Source organism: Ictidomys tridecemlineatus, chromosome 6 (assembly GCF_052094955.1).
Source record: "Ictidomys tridecemlineatus isolate mIctTri1 chromosome 6, mIctTri1.hap1, whole genome shotgun sequence".
NCBI classification, from domain to species: Eukaryota; Metazoa; Chordata; class Mammalia; order Rodentia; family Sciuridae; genus Ictidomys; species Ictidomys tridecemlineatus.
Window position 1 is genome coordinate 16,264,450 of NC_135482.1, and position 20,101 is coordinate 16,284,550.

General features: G+C 35.0%; 1 protein-coding gene across 1 annotated transcript in view; it reads right to left on the minus strand.

Moving 5' to 3' along the window:
• The window catches only part of Hcfc2 (host cell factor C2), a 42,169-nt gene that overhangs the window by 17,941 nt on the left and 4,127 nt on the right, over positions 1–20,101 (minus strand). Inside the window, exons 4-10 of the mRNA XM_078052920.1 lie at positions 14,946–15,154; positions 13,647–13,731; positions 11,725–11,831; positions 11,426–11,614; positions 6,670–6,837; positions 5,612–5,664; positions 737–911 (exon numbers count right to left, since the gene is read on the minus strand). Of these exons, the coding sequence (XP_077909046.1) occupies positions 737–911; positions 5,612–5,664; positions 6,670–6,837; positions 11,426–11,614; positions 11,725–11,831; positions 13,647–13,731; positions 14,946–15,154 (986 nt within the window). The remainder of the gene's footprint in view (positions 1–736; positions 912–5,611; positions 5,665–6,669; positions 6,838–11,425; positions 11,615–11,724; positions 11,832–13,646; positions 13,732–14,945; positions 15,155–20,101) is intronic.

Consider the following 20,101-nt stretch of genomic DNA (forward strand, 5'->3'; position numbering starts at 1 on the left):
AAATTATAGGAAATTATCTTCCTTGAATATTTTTATCTAACATAGACCTATAAAGATAAACAGAGATAAAAGGAATATTCATCTTGTTAAATTTGAGTAAGTGAAGAATAATTAGATTTATATCAGCTTTCAAGTTTTTTTTTTACAAATTAAAAAATAATCACATTTCTATGTGAGAGATATATCAGAATGAGATTTATAAAATAATTTCAGGAACTGAAATCAGAAGAAATGCTTAATGTAAATGGCATCAGCATATGCAAATAAAATTATCACCAAGTTATAAGCTCTCATGAATGCAATGGGCTAATCAATAGTTCTTATAACTGAGCTAACTTTCTGAGGATAATCCAGTTATTTGCCAAACAAATATTTACTAAGTGACTACTATATTTACCAAGCACAGATCTAGGTGCTGGGGAAATACAAGTGAACAAAATGGACAAAATCCGTGCCTAAAATAAATAATTTCAGGGCTAAGAAAATAAAATAAGTAAAGGAATAATGACACTGAACACTAATATCAAATGTTATCCAAGAACTTTCATATACCCATAACAAGTCATTACTATTCAGGTAAGGGCCTAGTTGGTATTCTGACCTTACTCTAACTAGGTGCAATATGGTAAATATTTTGAGGAAAATTGTTTAAACCACATAACATTTACTTTTTCAATGACTCTAAAACTCCCTATTATAAAAAGGTTTAGTTTTATTCAAAATGTCATCTTTATACCTTCATTTTTCCTTAGCATATCCACCATACAACTATTATGATTAGAAGCATTAGATGCCAAAGAAGAATATAAAATGGCATTAGAATCTGTTGCTTTGAAATCTTGTTTGTTTTTCATTGCAGTTCCTCTCATGGCTGAATGCTCCACTTTTGTACTGTTTACTGTGTCACTGATCTACAAGAAATAAAATAGTTTACTGTAGCAAGCAATGTTCAATGAACAGAAATACATGTAAAAAAATAAGCAAATTAATTTACAAGAAAATGATTTTGAAAGATGTTTATCAAAATATAAAACATTTTAAAACTATATTATTAATTTCTATATAGACTTATGCCCTAAATTTTTAAGAAAATAATTTATTTTCACTTAATCTCCATCTCAAAAGATTAGTTTTTGATTTTGTTTTCGTGGCAATGGGGACTGAATTCAGGGCACTCTCAATACTGAGCTTCACATCTCCAGCCCTTTTTCTTCTTTAAGACAGAGTCTTCTAAAGTTGCTGAGGTTAACCTTGAACTTGCAATCCACCTGCCTCAGAGTAGCTGGGATTGCAGGCGTGCACCACTGTGCCCAGCAACAGACCATTTTTGAAGGGGAAATGAAGGGAGATTTGATTGATTGATTGCTTGGTTGCTTGCTTGTCAGGGGCACTCAATCACTGAGCCAAACCTCCAGTCCTATTTTTTTGTATTTTATTTAGAGACAGGTTCTCACTGAGTTGCTAAGCGCCTTGCCATTGCTGAGGCTAGTTTTGAACTCACAATCCTCCTAACTCAGCCTCCTGAGCCACATTACATACATGTGCCATTGAGCCTGGCAAGGAAGGATATATTTTAAGGGAAAATTTTTATTTATTTATTTACTGAGACAGGGTTTCACTATGTAAGGCTGGCCATGAGTTCCTAGATTCAAGCAATCCTCCTGCCTTAACCTACAGTGAAGGTGGGGCTTTGGGCATGTGCCACCATACCCAGCTTAAAATCAACATTTTAAATTCTCTATCCAATTTTTAAATATATTCAACCACCTTTTTAATTTCTAAAAGTCTTATCTTATTCTTCATTTCTTTTATAAGCCTTTATTCTTGCTTCAAAAATGTAATGCCATCCCTAATCTCTTTTCAAGAGTTATGCCTTTTTAAAAGATTTGGAGTTTTATTCTGGTAGTTAGTATTACAAATAAATACTTCTGTAACAAGGGAAAGAAAATGAAAACTACTGGGTTTAATAGTCTGTTCAAATTTTTTAAACAAAGGTCAGCATGTAGATTAAAGATTTGATGACTCCTGAAAGTAAAATCTGTTCTATGGAAACTTCAAGCAAATGAATTATTCTTAATGATTGAGTTTTCCATATAAAAAATTAACACATATCAGCATTTTTACCATTAAGCATTTTAGATAGGAATCTTCCTAATGAAACTGTCTTTGCCTTCTTAAATACACTATAATGAACACATTTAAACTTTTTCAGTAATTACATAACAATACCTATTGGTCTCCTAAACCATAAAAGAGACCTGGCTTTGTTCAAATACACCAGTATTGCTGCTCTATTTCAGTAATGGTTTTTGTTATACCTTTATTATCAACGCTTATAATTTCTTAAGATTCTAAGATCCCAGTCTAGGGCTATACCTCAGTGGTAGAGCACTTGCCTAGCATGTGTGAGGCACTGGGTTTGAGTCTCAGCACTACATATAAATAAATAAAATAAAGGTCCATTGGCAACCAGAAAAAAATATATTAAAAAATAATAAAAGATTCTTAAGATCCCTAGAATTGCCCTTAACTGGTGGTGATGGTGCATTCTTAATAAATGATGAGGGTAACAACAATAATTGTACCAGGCATTGTGTTTCTTATTTATAAACTCTGTATTTCACTTAATTGTCACAAGAATTTTGTAAATTGAATAATGTACTCTGTTGTATAAAGAAAACTGAGGGCTGGGGATGTGGCTCAAGTGGTAGCACGCTCGCCTGGCATATGTGCGGCCCGGGTTCGATCCTCAGCACCACATACCAACAAACATGTTGTGTCCACCAAAAACTAAAAAATAAATATTAAAATTCTCTCTCTCTGTCTGTCTCTCTCTCTCTCTAAAAAAAAAAGAAAGAAAGAAAACTGAAACTCACAGACTTTATGTAATCTGAGACCTACAGTCAGGAAACCAAGAAGTAGCAAAGCTAGAATTTATTTAATTCCAAAGTCTCTGTTATGGTGTCTCTAATACGCTCTTAAAATTCAAACAGTCTAACTACAATTATGTAAAATAAAATATCATAAGAGTTTTGGTTAAATCTGATAGATTAAATACATTTATTTCAGTATATTCCTCCAAAAACTCAATTCAAATACTTAGAAATGAAATATAAAAGTATAAATACATAAGGAATAAGAGTATGGTAAGGGAGACGATTGTAGGTAAGATATAAAGTAGAAAAAGCTAGACACTAAGAGCCTAAAGGGAAAAAGTCATTAAGATGCAAACCTGTGCTGCAGGACCCAGGAAGGTATCAGGTCTAAAAAGGCAGAAGTTAGAAGCAAGCCAGGGAAGGAACCCTGGAGACCTGTCACAAGGCAGCCTGTGTGCATAGTGCTGAAGACCAGCTAGGCTGTCTCGGCATACTAAGCCAGAAGAATTCCTCTCTCCCATTCTAACTGAAGAGGGGAAGTAAGCAGGCAGGTTGATATGTGAGGCTCTAGTGTCCCTCAAATAAGGGTGGTGGTGACCCTTTAAGCAGTCATGCTAAAAATGGGAATTAAGTGTAAGTTCACCTGTAGAACAGAGAGACTTACTGCCCCATTCCTTTACTTCGCTCCTAAAATACTGATGACCAGACTTAGAACCCCCAGGCAAGAAGCTAGAGAATATTTGTGAATTCCCACCCAATTACCCTTAGTAGCAGACTTTATTAAGGTCTAATAATCAATAAGCATGCATAGAGTCTCCAATCTATTCTTTCAGCCCTCACTTGGAACATAAGAGGACAGCCAAACTCACAGACCATTTAATGACAACCTCTAATGAAAGCCCAAATTTTAAAAATATAAGGAAACTGAGGGCTGGGGCTATAGCTCAGTTGGTTAGAGTGCTTGCCTCGAATATACAAGGCCCTGGGTTTATTCCCCTACATCAAAAAAAAAAAAAAAAAAAAAGACTCTTGAACAAAAAGAAATATTGCAGAGCAGAATAAAACTCCAAATCTTTTAAAAAGGCATAATTCTTGAAGAGATTAGGGAAGGCATTACATTTATAAAGCAAGAATAAAGTGCTTATAAAAGAAATAAAGACAAGGCTTTTAGAAATTAAAAATGAAGTTGAATATATTTAAAAATTGGATAGAAAATTTAAAATATAAAATGAAAGTTTTCAGAAAGTAGAAAAAGAGAGTAACAGTAAAATTAGAGGACCAGTTCAGGAAGCCCATTGTTCAACAGGAATTTTAACAAATTTTAAAAAATTAACAAAGCATTAGAGGAAAGAAATAATCAGCAATGAAAGCCTTGAGTTTCCATAACAGTGGGGCCCACTAAAGTGCACAGCATATCACAAATGAAGACTCATACCCTAAAGCATCATAGGTAAAATTTCTGAAAACAGGATAAAATTAGGTCATATATTAAAGATTAGGAAGCCAGGTGATAACAGCAACAGTGAATGCTAAAAACGGGAAGGGGGCAGGGGGTATGTCTTTAATTTTCTGAGAGACGTTTCCAGTATAGAATTCTTTTTCTTTTTTCTTTTCTTTTTTTTTTTTTTTTAGTATTTTTTAGTTGTCAATCGATGTTTATTTTATTTTTTTAAATATGGTGCTGAGAATTGAAACCCAGCACCTCACACACGCTAGGCAAGTGCTCTACCACTGAGCCACAATGCCAGCCCCTCCAGTATAGAATTCTATAGCCCAACTCAACTATCAGTAAAATGTGAAGAGAATAAAGAAATTTCTAGATGCACAAGATCTCACAATGTATACCTTTCATAAGTCATTACTCAAGAAACTACTGGAGAGAATACTGCAACAAAACAAGAGAAAACACCAGAAAATAGGAACAAGATCAGGAAGCATGGATCCTAGCATAGGAAAAAGACACTATGATACTGATAATTATGATGGTGACATTCACAGGTAAGTTATAAAAGTGCTTTGAGTATTGTTCCTTTCTTATTCAATTATTTTTCCTGGTATTAACTGCCTCACTTTATTTATTTTATTTCTTTATTTACTAATTATGAAGTGATTCATGGAAGCTAATGAATAGCTTACCAAAATTCATTAGTATTTTGCAAATTGTTATCTATACCAGGAGACTCTCTTCATAGAAAATGATGAAGATATAGACATATTTGTTTACTTTTCTTCTTGCCTATCATTAATTCATACTCAAAATCACATCAGAGGTACTCAATTTAGCAATTGATATACTGTGGGGAAAAATATACAATAAAGAATATGTTTATGTACATATTTAAAGGATACCTCTAGAAATGTAGAATACATGTATTTATTATATATAGGAAAGTTCCAAAACAGATCTGTAAATATGAATAGTCTCTGATATATAATGAGGGTGACCTTCTCTTAGACAGGGATTCTTAATCCTTAATATCACAACGGTCTGTAAAGCTTTCTTTCTTTCCTTTTTTTGCAGTTTTAGGAGGTACAAGCAAGGGGATTCACATGCTAGGCAGGCACTCTATCAAGGAGCTACACCTCCAAGCTCTGAAGCTTTCTTTAAAAACAGAGCTGTCCAGGCATCTCAGAGATGATTCTGATGTGTACCAGGGTTGAGGATCCCTGTTCTAAAGTAATGCACTAAAAATCTTAATAAACATTCAACTGCCATTATAAATGTGTTAACTTACACTGTTCGGAAGGATGCTATTACTGCCTTGTCTCTGAGGGTCCACTCTGCCTCCTGTGGGAATGACAAAGTTCAGACTGATATGCTCTTGATGAATATCAGTAAAACATATTATTAAAATATTCTTTAAAGTTATATATTAAAGATTTTTTAAACAGCACTCTCTCAAAATTTATCTGTTTTCTTAATAGTTTAACAGCTAACTGAAACTCTTTCTGGAAGACTGTGTAAAATAAAATTTGCTTTTACTTTCCAAGTGCCTAATTAAAAATACATTTGAAAAAGGTGAAACAGCCAGGCACGGTGGCGCATACCTGTAATCCCAATGACTTGGGAGGCTGAGACAGGAGGTTCATGAGTTCAAGGCCAGCCTCAGAACTTAGCGAGGCCATAAGCAACTTGGTAAGACCCTGATTCAAAGTAAAAAGGGCTGCAGATCTGGCTTAGTGATTCAATCCCCAGATTTAAAAAAAAAAAAAAAAAAAGAAAGAAATATTTTTGAAAGCTAATCAAAAACATCTCCTGAACTCAAGAAACATCAATTTTTAAAGTGCATTAAAATTAACTGCAGGAAAAAAAATCTATTCTGCACGTCTATCCATTCTGTTGCACATAATGGTACACAGCTAAGTTTCAGACCTGAAACTCAATATATAAACTTACCATTGGATCATAAAAAAAATTTTTAATATCTTTATTTATTTTTATGTTGTGCTGAGAAGCAAACACAGTGCCTCACTCGTGCGAGGCGGGCGCTCTACCACTGAACTATAGCCCCAGCCCTGGATCATAAAATTTCTTAAACCAAGCAATTAATACTCTTGCAGTAGACTTTTTTGTATGTGTAGTGCTGGGGAGTGAACCCTGAGGCACTTTACCACTGAGCTACATCCCTAGTCTTTTTAAAATTTTGAGACAGGGTCTCACTATATTGCTCTAAGTTGTGATCCTCCTGCTTCAGTCTCCTAGTCACCAGGATTATAAGGTGCACCACTGAGCCCAGCTGCAGTATATTTTTTAAAGTATACATGGTTTCTATAAGCATGACTTTCATTTTACCTGACATATTTAATGCTGCTGAAGAATCTGATGGTGCAGCTTGGTAAGGCAAGTCTGTATTCAGCTGCAAAAGATAGCCTTCAACGGTAGGTACTTCATCCCACTTGACATGGAAAGAGTTGGTAGTAGCTTTGATCAACTGTACTTGTGATGGTGCTGGTGGTTTCTCTAAAGAATAATATTAATATTACACATTTTAGTTTCAAATTTAGTATCAATAGTTTGTCTTCAAAGTTTATGTGGACTGTAGCTTGGAAAACAAAAACAAGGAACATACCATATTTTTTAGCAAGAGAGAGAAAATTTACTCATATATACATAGCTATAGTAGATCAGATGAAAGTAGTCTGAGGTTCAGATTCTGTTTGTTTAATTTCTTTTTTTAATATTTATTTTTTACTTATAGGGTGACACATATCTTTATTTTATTTATGTGGTGCTGAGGATCGAACCCAGGGCCTCACGCATGCTAGGTGAGTGCTCTATCTCTGAGCTACGATCCCAGTCCCAAGTTTAATTTCTTTTTTAAAAATATTTTTAGTTGTAGATGGACACAACACTTTTATTTTATTTACTTATTTTTATGTGGTGATGAAGATTGAACCCAGTGCCTCATACATTCGAGGTAAGTACTCCATCACTGAGCTACAACCCCAGCCCTATTTGTTTAATTTCTTATACAAATAAATCTACAGGGCTAGGGTTGTGACTTAGTGGTAGAGTAATGAGGAAGTAAACTAAGAAAAGGGAAAATGTGGGATCCAGGAAACAGGGAATCCAGCACAGGTGTGAGGTAAAATATAACTCCAGTAAAATGATAAAGACTCTAGGTTGATAGCTGTGCTGGATTTGTAGAGGGCAACCATCCCAGAGTAAGGCAGGAGAACTCTCTTCAAATATTGAATTTGAGGGGCTGGGGTTGTGGCTCAGTAGTAGAGCACTCACCAAGCATGTGTGAGGCGCTGGATTCAATCCTCAGAACCACATAAAAATAAATAAATAAAATAAAGGTATTGTGTCCAACCACAACTAAAAAGATAAATAAATAAGTTAAAATGATGAATCTGGTAGAATATCTGATGCATCTAACCGTAATGAGAGAAGATTTAACAAATAACAGTACAGACTGAACTAGTGGTACATGCATACAGATCTAACATGAACAAAACAGACAATTTGCTCCATGGCAAACAGAAAACCATACAAGGAAGATTCAACTATAAATAGTGTTTATACAGTCATAATGTAAATACTGAATACTCATCTAATGAAACTCTGGGGTAGTCATAGTGAAAGACAGGAGGTGGAAAAAGTACAGAAGAGAGGTGACGTATTGTGGGAAAAGATCCGTTAATTTTCATAGTAGAAAGTGGGTATATTACACCAAAACTGGAAAACAAACAAACAAAGTAACAATATATGCATGCAACAGTAGAGATCTGGAAGTAAAGGATCTCATTAAACAGAGTTGAAAACAGATGCTTATAAAAACAAGAAAAAACAGGACTTATTTTTCATGAAAAGTCATATTACGGAGTTCTAGTACTCATTTAAATATGATCCAATGTATAAAGTTTAAAAGTGAAAAAGGCAAGATAAATATCCCCTACCTCCCCCAAAAAGTGATGATAATTTTCTCAGCAAATTATTCAGGCTAAAAACTTCACCCTTAATTCTTCTCTTTCTGCTACCTGCCACACCCAAATTCTGCCATTATGGCAGTGGCCATGATTACTTTTAGAGGAAATATTGGTGTCTAACATCTTTGATTAAAAAACTAGCCACTCAGATCCAATGGTTTATATACTTTTAAAGTCACAGATCCCTTAGAGAATATGTTTAAAGTGATATATATTTCCTACAGAGTGAAATTCATCATGTACACATATTTTTTTTATTATTTTTATTTTTAGTTATAGAGAGACTCAGTATCTTTATTTTGTTTATTTTTATGTGGTGCTTAGGATCGAACTCAGTGCTTCACATGTGCAAAGCAAGCACTTTGCCACTGAGCCACAACCCCAGCCCCATGTACACATATTTTTATCCTTGGATTTTGGTTACTAATTTCCAGTTTCAGAGACCACTAGGTATGTTGGAGTTTTCATATTTCTCTCCTGCTTGTTAGGATGGGCTTCTTCTGTAGAAATTATTTAGTCTCTAGCTTTGCTGTTCCACTTATTATTTTTTCAACTATCTTAATTTTAACATTAAACTGTTTTATATTACAAAAGTAGTACATGCTACCGTAGAAAAGAGTGATAAGTCAGAAAACTGAACTCAAATCTCACCTCTCAAATAATACTTAAGTGTGTCAACTTGCTAATTTTTTATTTACACACTTAAAAAAACTGGAGTCCAGGTTGGGGCTGTGGCTCAGCAGTAAAGTGCTTGCCTAGTACTTGCAAGGTGCTGGGTTCAATCCTCAGCACCACATAAAAATAAATAAACAAAATAAAGTTATTGTGTCCAACTACAACTAAAAAAAATTAAAAAAAAAAAAACAACTGGGGCTGGGGTTGTGGCTCAGTGGTAGAATGCTCGCCTAGCATACATGAGGCACTGGGTTCGATCCTCAGCACCACATAAATGTAAAATAAAGATACTATGTCCACCAAAAAAAAAAAAACTGGAGACGCAGGTATGTTTTATAATTTTCTTTTCCTATAATACCACAAATTACAAAAATTCTAGATCTAATGTCTACACTAATCTGTAGATCTGCTTATTCAATCAATTGTTTGTTTGATATCATTTTAAACTTAGCCTGGTCTAAATTCAACACAGTTTTCTCCATTCAACACAATCTCAGCAAATTATTCAGGCTAAAAACTTCACCCTCAATTTTTCTTTCTGTTACCTGCCACACCCAATTTATCAGCCAGTTCTGTCAACAGAATCCAAAACATATCCTGAGCTTACCCATTCTTCCCCTTCTGCACTGTCTCCACTATAGCCTAAGACAGTGGTGATTCCTCCAAGAGCCCCCTAACTTGTCTCCCTGTATACACTTTTGCCCCCACAATTTATTTTTCACACAATTGCCAGTGTCCATTCCCAGGGTACAACCAATCGTATCACATCTCCTTCAAACTTAAACATATCTTACCATTGTATTTTTAAAACAATTTACAAGTACACAAGAGGCCATGGGTTCAATATTAGTTATCACAAAAATAAATAAATAAATCAGTCAATGAATAAATAAACAATTTAAAATCTTCTATGGCATTCAAGGACCTTCATGATCTGTCCCATGGTGATCTCTAACTTCCATTATTACAATCTTTTCTTTGTTTAACTGGCTCAAATCTATTCCCAAATACGCCAAATCTTCCCATCTATGGATGGGCTCTTGAATTTGCTCTTCATTCTTCCTGCAATAATTTCCCCACATTTTTAGGTGGGTAGCTCCTCCTCACCATTTGGAACATATCCCATATATCATTTCTTCAGAGGCCTTTTCTGACTATTCACTCTGAAGCAGCTACCAGCCTCAATTCCCAGTACCTCCAAGCACTATCTCATGTCTCCACATGCTTACCAGAAATGGTACTTATTTTGTTCATTTGCTTGTCGTACTATTTGTTATCCCCCGCCCTCACACTCTTTCATAATGTAAATCTGTGCAAGTAGGGACATTACCAGTCTTGTTCACTGTTGTATTCTCAGCACTTTTTGCATCACAGCTGTCAGTAGATATTTATTGAAAATGGATGTGAGTTTCACATTTAAAAAATTCTTGGTGCACTAACACTTTAAGAAAAACCCACTTTAATATGTGGTAATTTCAGATCTACAGAAAAGATATGAAGATAGTACAGTGTTGCCATCTACCTTCTCCCCAACATTTGCTAAAACTAAGAAATTGCCACTAATTAATACTATTTACTAAAATTCACACTACTCAGATTTCCTCGTTTTTCAATTAAGCCATTAAGTTCCAAGTTTTCAATTCTGTGACTATTTCAACAAAATTGACATAGGTGCCTTATGAAATAGGTTGGAAATCATAATCTATAATTTATATATATTATTTTATTAATATTAATGTTAATTATAATTAGATCCTTTTATATAATTATGTTGCATCTTATAAACTATGTCTAAGCTTTTATACACACTCCACAAATCTGGGACAATAGGACAAAATGGTTTAATGTCTTTTGGCTTCTTGGATCCAATCCAGGACACCATGCTGCCTTTGGTCATCTTATCATTTTACACTCCTCCATTTGAGACTATTTCTTAGTCATGTTTTAATCGTTTTGAATCTTTTGAAGATTACTGTACAAATATTCTGTAGAAAGTCTAGAACGTTCCTCCATTTGAGTTTACCTGACATTTTTCAAAGTTAGATTCAAGTAATAGATTTTTGGGAAGAGTACCACAATGATGAAGTACTTTCTTATCATGATTTCCAGGAGGGTAAATATATCAGTATGACTTATCAATAGTGACATTAACCTTGATCACTTCAGTAAGGTGGTGCTTACAGGTTTCCCCATGAGACTACTGTTTTTTCCCTTTCCATACTCTATTCTTTGGAAAGAAATCTCTAAGTTCAAGCTACACTCAAGAAAAGAGGAATTAATATATATTCCTCTGATGTGGGAAATATCTACACAAATTATTTCTCTCATTTTTTTTAATTATAAGAGGCAGTGTCATTTAGATTAAGTCTTAAAAGACAAAAATTATTTGAGTATTTACCTAAAGGATAGATTTTATTTGCTAAATAAATACTCTTACCCACCAGTATCAAGATACCAAAGATCCTTGCAGCAAACTTGACTATTCAGTGCTTTTTTGTAGCCATCTCTTCCACTCCAAAAATATAATCGAGTGCCAATTGCTACGGCACAGTGTCCAGCTCTTGGTCTTGGTCTTGAATTTTTTTTATCTTCCTGAGAATCTGATACTAGAGTGGTCCACTCTGCTGTATCTAAAACCATAGGAATATCCATGATTGATTTATTATTCTTAAACATCAAAATTTCACAAATTCTTTTATTAATAAATCTTATTTCAATGAGTAAATCTTAAAAGACTCACCTAGATTTAGGTAAGAAAATGAACTGGTACATCTCCATTCACAATCATGAGGTGAAGTCTCAATATTTTCCCCCTTATGTGGAACCCATCCACCAAAAATGTACATTCTGAACAACAATCAAAAAAAAAACAAAAACAAAAACCAGAAAACCAAGAACAGAAAGTAGGTGATTTAATTTCACTTGTTGGATTAGAATGTTAAAAATGAACATAAGATTTATTTGTTGACTCAGTTTCAGGACTGCTAGGCACAATATGTACATGCCTATAATCTCACCTACTTAGAGGCTCAGGCAGAAAGATTACAAGTTTGAGGCCAGCCTCACTAACTTGATAGATCCTCAGCAAATTAGCAAGACCCTCTCTAAAAATTGAAAAAAAGAATAAGGGGCTGGGGTTGTGGCTCAGTGGTAGAACGTCTGCCTCAGACACGTGAGGCACTGGGTTCAATTCTCAGAACCACATATAAATAAATGAATAAAATAAAGGTCCATCAACACTAAAAAAATAAAAATAAAAAAGAATAAAAGGACCAGATGTGTGGCTCAGAGGTAAAGTGACTCTGAGTTCAATCCCTAATACCAGAAAAAAACAAAAAATAAATTTAAAACTATGTCCTCAGAGTCCTAGAGGTTCTTGAGAAAAGCCTCATGGCTGCTAAAGAAGATAAGTTCATCAGGTAGAGTTTATGGATCATGAGTCCTTACGCCAATCAGGGAAACTCCACATTTTTTGAATTTTATATGCTGGAATATATAATATTCCAATGGAAAACTGCATTGTTCAAGATTATGTTTAACTGTGAAAATGATTCTGTTTGGCTCTGAAGCTTTTATTTATTTATTTATTTTTGTGATATTGGGGATTGAGCCCGAGAGCTGTACTACTGAGTCACATCCCCCATCTTTTTTTTAATCATTATTTTTATTTTGAGACAGGGTTTAACTAAGTTGTCTATATTGGCCTCAAACTTGCGATTCTCCTACCTCAGCCTCCTGGGTCTCTAGGATTGCAGGCATGTGCATACTGGCTTTTAAAAAAAAAAAAAAAACACTTGTTATATACTGAACTTCAGACTACTCAGCTCTTACCATTTTTTTCAATTAATCTATTAAGTCCCGAGTTGTCAATTCTGTGAATTAGTGAGATTCTAAATTACAACTAGTACTGTCCTAAAACATTACATTTAAGGTTAAAACCCTGTACTAGTAAATACTTCATTAAGTTCTACTTAAATAGTACTCCTAACCATGGCCAGTGTTACATAAATAGGGATACTTGTACAGTTAATATTTTTCAAGTGCTCTGAATGTATAGGGCACTGTTCTAAGCATTTTTATGTATTAATACATTTAATTCTCACTAAAACTTTGTGAAGTTTTACTTTAATCTGCATTATATTCTTGAGGAAACTGAGGTACAGATGAATTAAATTTCCTTGCCCCAGGTCACAAAGACAAGTATGAAACCTGAGGCTTGAATTTAGGCAATATAGTTACAAAGCCTGTATTCTAACCATAACTCCATATGTCCTTCCAAACACAACTATTGTATGTGCCTGAATACAAATCAAGCAGTGCTAAAAATATGTCAAAAGAAACAGTGAGATAGGTATACCAAACCATCCACAAAAAATCTATCAGTTGACAACATCCTGCCTTACACTCAGGTAGTGCCTACTCTGGACAAGGAGTTGTGAGAAAGATAAAGATGTATGAGGCAATATGAAAGAAAATGACAAAGACATATAAGAAGCAGTATGATAAGAAAATGATAAAGTATTTTAGCTTCTGCAAATATTTTTAGCTTTAGAAAGCACAAACATCATTAAGTTCAGTAATCTATTTCCAAGAAACTAGGAGTATCACTTTTACATACATCTATTTTTTTTTTAAAGCAAAACAACACAAAAAAATCCTTACTTATTTCCTATAACACTGGCCGTGTGAAGGCTTCGTGGAAGTGGAACTGTCCCTTTAGTTTCTGGTTTTGACCATGACATAGTTTCTAAAAGTAAAAAAAAAAAAGGATATTGGCAACTTGATCTAATATAGCAAATTACCTCAACTTGTGTAATTTTTTAAAAAATAGAACAAAGTAAGTACTTGTCAAAATGAAGTAAAAATGTTTCACAGCAGTTATATGAATTTCATCTTAAAATGAACATTTTCAGTTGACATAAATTGACAGAAATCTATTTACACTTGAATGTTAGCATTTGTTATGGAGAAGGTGTACTTAGAGTATCACCCAATTCTGAAATAAGAACAATATTAGTGTTTTTAATGTTTCAAGTAAAAGTACATTGTGTGTACTTTATACATGTTGAAGGTAGTGTCACCCTGCGTACCTGTATGGCTTCTTCAGACATGTTTTTTGGTTTTTTAAATATTTATTTTTTTAGTTATAGATGGACACAATGTCTTTATTTTACTTTATGTGGTGCTGAGGATCAAACCCAGAGCCTCATGCATGCTAGGCAAGCATCTACCTCTGAGCCACAACCCTCAGCTCCAGACAGTGGATTTTAGCATTAGTATTAAATTCATATAGTAAACAGAAATCCCAGACCATTCATTCAACAAACATTTACTATAGTGTACTTTATAGTTAAAGGTGAAGAGACACATTTGCCCTTTAGTCACTCATTCCTAGAGTCCCTTCAGAAAAAGCTACCTAAGGGTTTTTTAATGACTAATTGCTAATGCTACATTTCCTATTGATAAAGTAGCCTTATATAACTTTCAACTGGACACTTTTCAGTGTGAAATGGAGTACTACTGATAATTACACAGAACAGTAAGCATAAAGCTGGACCATACCAGGTAAAGCAGGACCATATCTGGTAAACCAGAACCTCTGGTGAAACTACTTACAGGGAACACAGAAGAGTTACTATCATATATCAAATTCATTTGTTTAGCCTAACTGATTGCATCACATCTGTGTCTGAGACTACAAGTACAGGCTATAATTAATGCAACTCAATAAATACTACAATCAAAAATATTTTCAAGGGCTGGGGTTGTGGCTCAGCGGTAGAGCACTCGCCTAGCACATGCGAGGCCCTGGGTTCGATCCTCAGCACCACATAAAAATAAATAAATAAGGATATTGTGTCCAACTAAAAAATAAATAAATATTTTAAAAAAACATTTTCAAGGTATTTGAAATTTGCCCTTACAATCATACCAATCTAGCCTGAGTCAAGTTAAGTTTACCTAAGTCAAGCTGCCACAGGTCATCCAGGCGAGCACCACACATTCCACCAAAAACATACATTTTAGGACTTCCAGAATCTTTTTTGCAATATATAACAGCTGTGTGGGATTCTCTTGGAGAAGGCACAATCCCTTTAGTGACTGGAATGCTCCATCCCACAACACCAGAACCATGCTGCAGCTCCAACTCATAGAAATCATTTAAATATCTGCATATCATGAAAAAAAAGAAAACATTCAGATAATACATGTCTTTTATCTGTTTTTTGCTTCTATTCATAAAGTATGTAAAAAATTCATATTAGAAACAAAGCACAGAGGGGCTGAGGTTGTGGCTCAGTAGTGGAGCACTTGCCTAGCATGTGTGAGGCACTGGGTTTGATCCTTAACACCACATAAAAATAAGCGAGTAAGGGGCTGGGGATGTGGCTCAAGTGGTAGCACGCTCGCCTGGCATGCGTGCGGCCCGGGTGCGATCCTCAGCACCACAAACAAACAAAGATGTTATGTCCGCCGAGAACTAAAAAAATAAGTATTAAAAAATTCAAAAAAATAAGCAAATAAAATAAAGGTATTTTATCTACCCAAAAATAAAAAAAAAATAATAATAATAATAAAGAGAGAGGACAGAAAGAATGGTTGGACTCTCAAATAGGAAGATTTAAATGGTTATTCCCCTGTTTGATGTCTTAAGTGGGATTGCTGAAGGACATGCCAAAGGTACTATCCACTCTGTGTGACCTCTTCAGATGATGGTTTTTAGCATTAGTGTTAAATTCATAAAGCCACAAGAAACCCCAGACCATTCATTCAACATTTACCAAATACGACTATGTACCAGGTGCTCTTCCAGAGCTTAGCAGAGAACAGAAGAGAGCAAAAAAATCCCTGCCATCATTTAGCCAACAGTGAAAGTATCAGTGACAATGGTGGTAGCTTTAAAACACAAATCAAAATTTTCTGACACTCTTCCCATCAGGGGGTGGGGTCTATGACTCCTCCCTTTGATTCTGCACAGATCCATATAGCTTCACAAAATCATTGTTCTTGAACATGTAAAAAAGTCTAGCTACCAAAAAACCCCACCATCTGAAGAGGCCACCATGGGTACACGGGGTGACAGTACTTTCAGTATGTCCTTCAGCCATCTCAGTTGAGGTATCAGATATGGGAGTAACCATTCAAACTTTCCCACTTCAGAGTCCAGCCTTCTCTTTTGTGTCCTGTATGAATTTCTGACCCACAGAGTTCATGAGCATAATAAATAGTTGTAATTCTGCAGCACTAAATGTTGGGCAGTTTATCACACAACATATACTTCATACAATATTTGGGCAAATACCTATAAGACACATCTCTCTCTGGATGTCAACATATGATAAACAAGGCATATACAAATGCTGCTTTGCAACTTTTCTCCCCACTGCAATGTCATAGCAATGTCCAAGTAGCTTCTTTACTTTAGACGCTGGCATTAAACTTATTTGTGTTATGGATGTTTTCAAAGTTTTCAGCAAAATGACTTTAGTAGGAATCTACTTCCTACCAAATTTTTACTCAAGAAATGAGGGCAAGGGGCTGGGATTATGGCTTAGCAATAGAGCACTCGCCTAGCAAGGCCCTGGGATCAATCCTCAGCACTACATAAAAATAAATAAATAACATCAAAGTACTGTATTCAGCGACGACTGAAAACAAACATTAAAAAAAAAAAAAAGAATGAGGGCAAGGGTTGGAGCTGTAGTTCAGTGACAGAGTGCTTGCCTAGCACATGTGAGGCACTGGGTTCAATCCTTAGCACAATAAATAAATAAATAAATAGATACATAGGTAGATAGATAAATAAACACATTCTGTCCATCTATAACTTTCAAAATATTTTTTAAAAAAAGAAAGAGACCAAAAGAAAACATTTTAGGACATATAAAACTTCAAAGTTTAGCCATGTAATTGTTCTGGGAAAAAAAGATTCAAAATGTTAACTAGGAAAAAGAAATTCAAGAAAGGCATAAGAGAAATGGTAGAGCAAAACACCAGTAAATTATGGTTATATTTTTTAATATTTATTTTTAGTTATAGTTGGACACAATACCTTTATTCTATTTATTTATTTATTTATATGTGGTGCTGAAGATCAAACCCAGGGCCTCACAAGTACTAGGTGAGCACTCTACCACTGAGCCACATCCCCAGCCCGTTACTTTTTTTTTTTTTTTTTTTTTGTGGTACCAGGGATTGAACTTTGGGACACTTGACCACTGAGCCACATCCCCAGCCCTATTTTCTATTTTTTATTTGGAGACAGGGTCTCACTGAGTTGCTTAGTGCCTCGCTTTTGCTGAAGCTGGCTTTAAACTCAAGATCCTCCTGCCTCAGTCTCTGGCTGGGACTACAGGCGTATGCCACTGCACCCAGATAAAGTGATATTCTTAATTGTCACTAAGAAAAATGTACTAAAAAATGGCATAGTGGCACAATCTGTAATCCTAGCAACCTAGGCAGGAGGATCTCAAATTTGAGGCCAATCTGAGCATCTTAGCAAGACTCTGTCTCGAGATTTAAAAAAAAAAAAAAGTAGGGGGGTGGGGATGTAGCTCAGTGATGAAGTACCCCTGGGTTCAATCCAAGTATTGGGAAAAAAAATTACTAAAAAGCTAATTTCTTAACATCACTATAGTCCAGAATAGATTCAAGAATATATTGAACATACAGCAAAAGATGATAGGCAAAAGAATGCTAATGGTAAGACAGCAATTTATTCCCAGAGGTGATAAGATATTTTCAGTTTAAAATGAGTGTTAATTTCTAAGCAACTGAGGGAAGCAAAGAATTAAGAAAAAAATTAAAAATGGTAAAACAAGTAAACAAGTAAAGCATACCACACAGAAAACATTTAATAAGTTTTTTTTTTTTTTTTTTTTTTTAGAAAGACCCACCATAAACTGTATGAAAAGAAAAAGGTCAAAGCCAGGTATAGTGGTACATGCCTGTAATCTCAGTGACTGGGGAGGCTAAGGCAGGAGGGCTGCAAGTTCGAAATCAGTCAGCAATTTAGTGAGACCTTGTCTCAAAATTTTAAAAAACTAAAAAGATCAGGAATGTAGCTCAGTGGTAAAGCATTCCTGGGTTCAATACCAAGTACCAAAAAAAAAAAAAAAAAAGAAAGAACGAAAGAAAGAAAAAGATCAAACTGGAAAAATGTTTTTTTGTTTTTTGTTTTTTAGACATCACAGAAAAAGGCTAAATTTTCTTTTTTTAGTTTTTTTAGTTGCAGATGAACACAATACCTTTATTTTATTTATTTATCTTTACGTAGTGCTGAGGATGGAACCCAAAACCTCGCACATGCTAGGCAAGTGCTCCACTGCTGAGTTACAACCCCAGCCCCTACCAAATTTTCTTAATATAAAGAAATACTGGGGCTGGGAATGTGGCTCAGCAGTATAGCACTTGCCTAGCAAGGGCAGGACCCGGGTTCAATCCTCAGCACCACATAAAAAAAAAGGCATTGTATTGTGTCCATCTAGACCTAAAAAAAAAATATACAAATATTAAAAAAAAGAAATACTAAAAATGAAGATAATGACCAATCAATAACAGATATAGCACTCACTCCCCAAATAAAATAGGCAAAATCATTGAGAGTGTGTGTGTGTGTATATATATATTTTTAAATAAGCAATGTGAACTTGACAAGGTATGAAACAAATTCTGTAATATAATAAAAGGAGTCTTAACTAGGAATAAAAATGTGGCTCATATTTCAGAATTTAATAACAATTCAGCCAGGCCCGCTGGCGAACACATGTAATCTCAGCCAGTGGTTTGGGAGGCTGAGGCAGGAGCTCCTGACTGCGAGTTCAAAGCCAGCCTCAGCAACAGCCAGGCACCAAGCAACTCAGTGGCATCCTGTCTCTAAATAAAATATGAAAAAAAAGGTCTGAGGATGTAGCTCGGTGGTAGAGTGCCCATGAGTTCAATCTCTGGTACCCCACTCCCCCAAAATAGATTTTTTTTAAATTTAAGAAAGGATTAGGGATGTATCTCAGTGGTAAAGCACCCCTAGGTTCAAACCACAGTACCAAAAGAAGCAGAAAATATCCTCATTAAAGGCATATACCAGAAAACAATGCAATTAATGATAGAAAAGTAAATAAATTAATGACACAGAATAAAGTTTAAAGCAAGAGTCAACAATCTTCCTCTGTACAGGGCTAGATAATAAATATTTTAGACTTGGTGGACCACAAAGTCTGTTGCAACTACTCAACTCTACTATTTTAACACAAAAGCAACCAAACATAATAAGCAAATGAATGGACATGGCTATCTTCCAATAAAACTTAAAAAAAAAAAAGTTTACTTTTTAGTTGGAGTTGGTCACAATACCTTTATTTTATTTATTTTTATGTGGTGCTGAGGATTGAACCAAGGGCCTCACAGGTGCTAGGCAAGAAAGAGCTCTACATCTGAGCCACAACCCCAGCCCATCCAATAAAACTTCATAAATAAAAATAGGCCAGCAGGCAAACTTTGCCCACAAAGCACAGTCTGCAACTCCTGGTAGGAAGCCTAGAAATTAACCATTTATACAAAAATTAAGGCATTTTAAAATGGCTTATGTAAGATGGCGCGATGCATGCCTGTAACCTTAGTGGCTCAGAAGGCTGAGACAGGAGAATCACGAGTTCAAAGCCAGCCTCAGCAATGGCAAGGTGCTTAGCAACTCAGTGAGACCCTGTCTCTAAATAAAATACAAAATAGGGGTGGGGATGTGGCTCAGTGGTTGAGTGCCCCTGAATTCAATTTCCAGTACCAAAAAAAGAAAAGGCTTATGTAGTAAATAGTATTGGAAGAAATGGAAAGAAATCAATTAGGAAAAAGAGGGAAAAGCCTTACACTAATAACAAAAGTATATTCCAAATGTATTGATTTTTTTTTTTTTAAATGTGGTGCTGGGGATGGAACCCAGGGCCTCACATATGCTAAGCCAGTGTTCCACCACTGAGCTATATAACCAGTCAATGTTCTAAACACAAAAAACAAAACTGTGAATGTATTAGAAGAAATCAGAGAAAAATTATTTTTTTATAATTTTGGAGAGGAAGAGTCTTTTTAAAGAAGATACAAAATAAGAAAGCTGTAAAGGGGCTGGG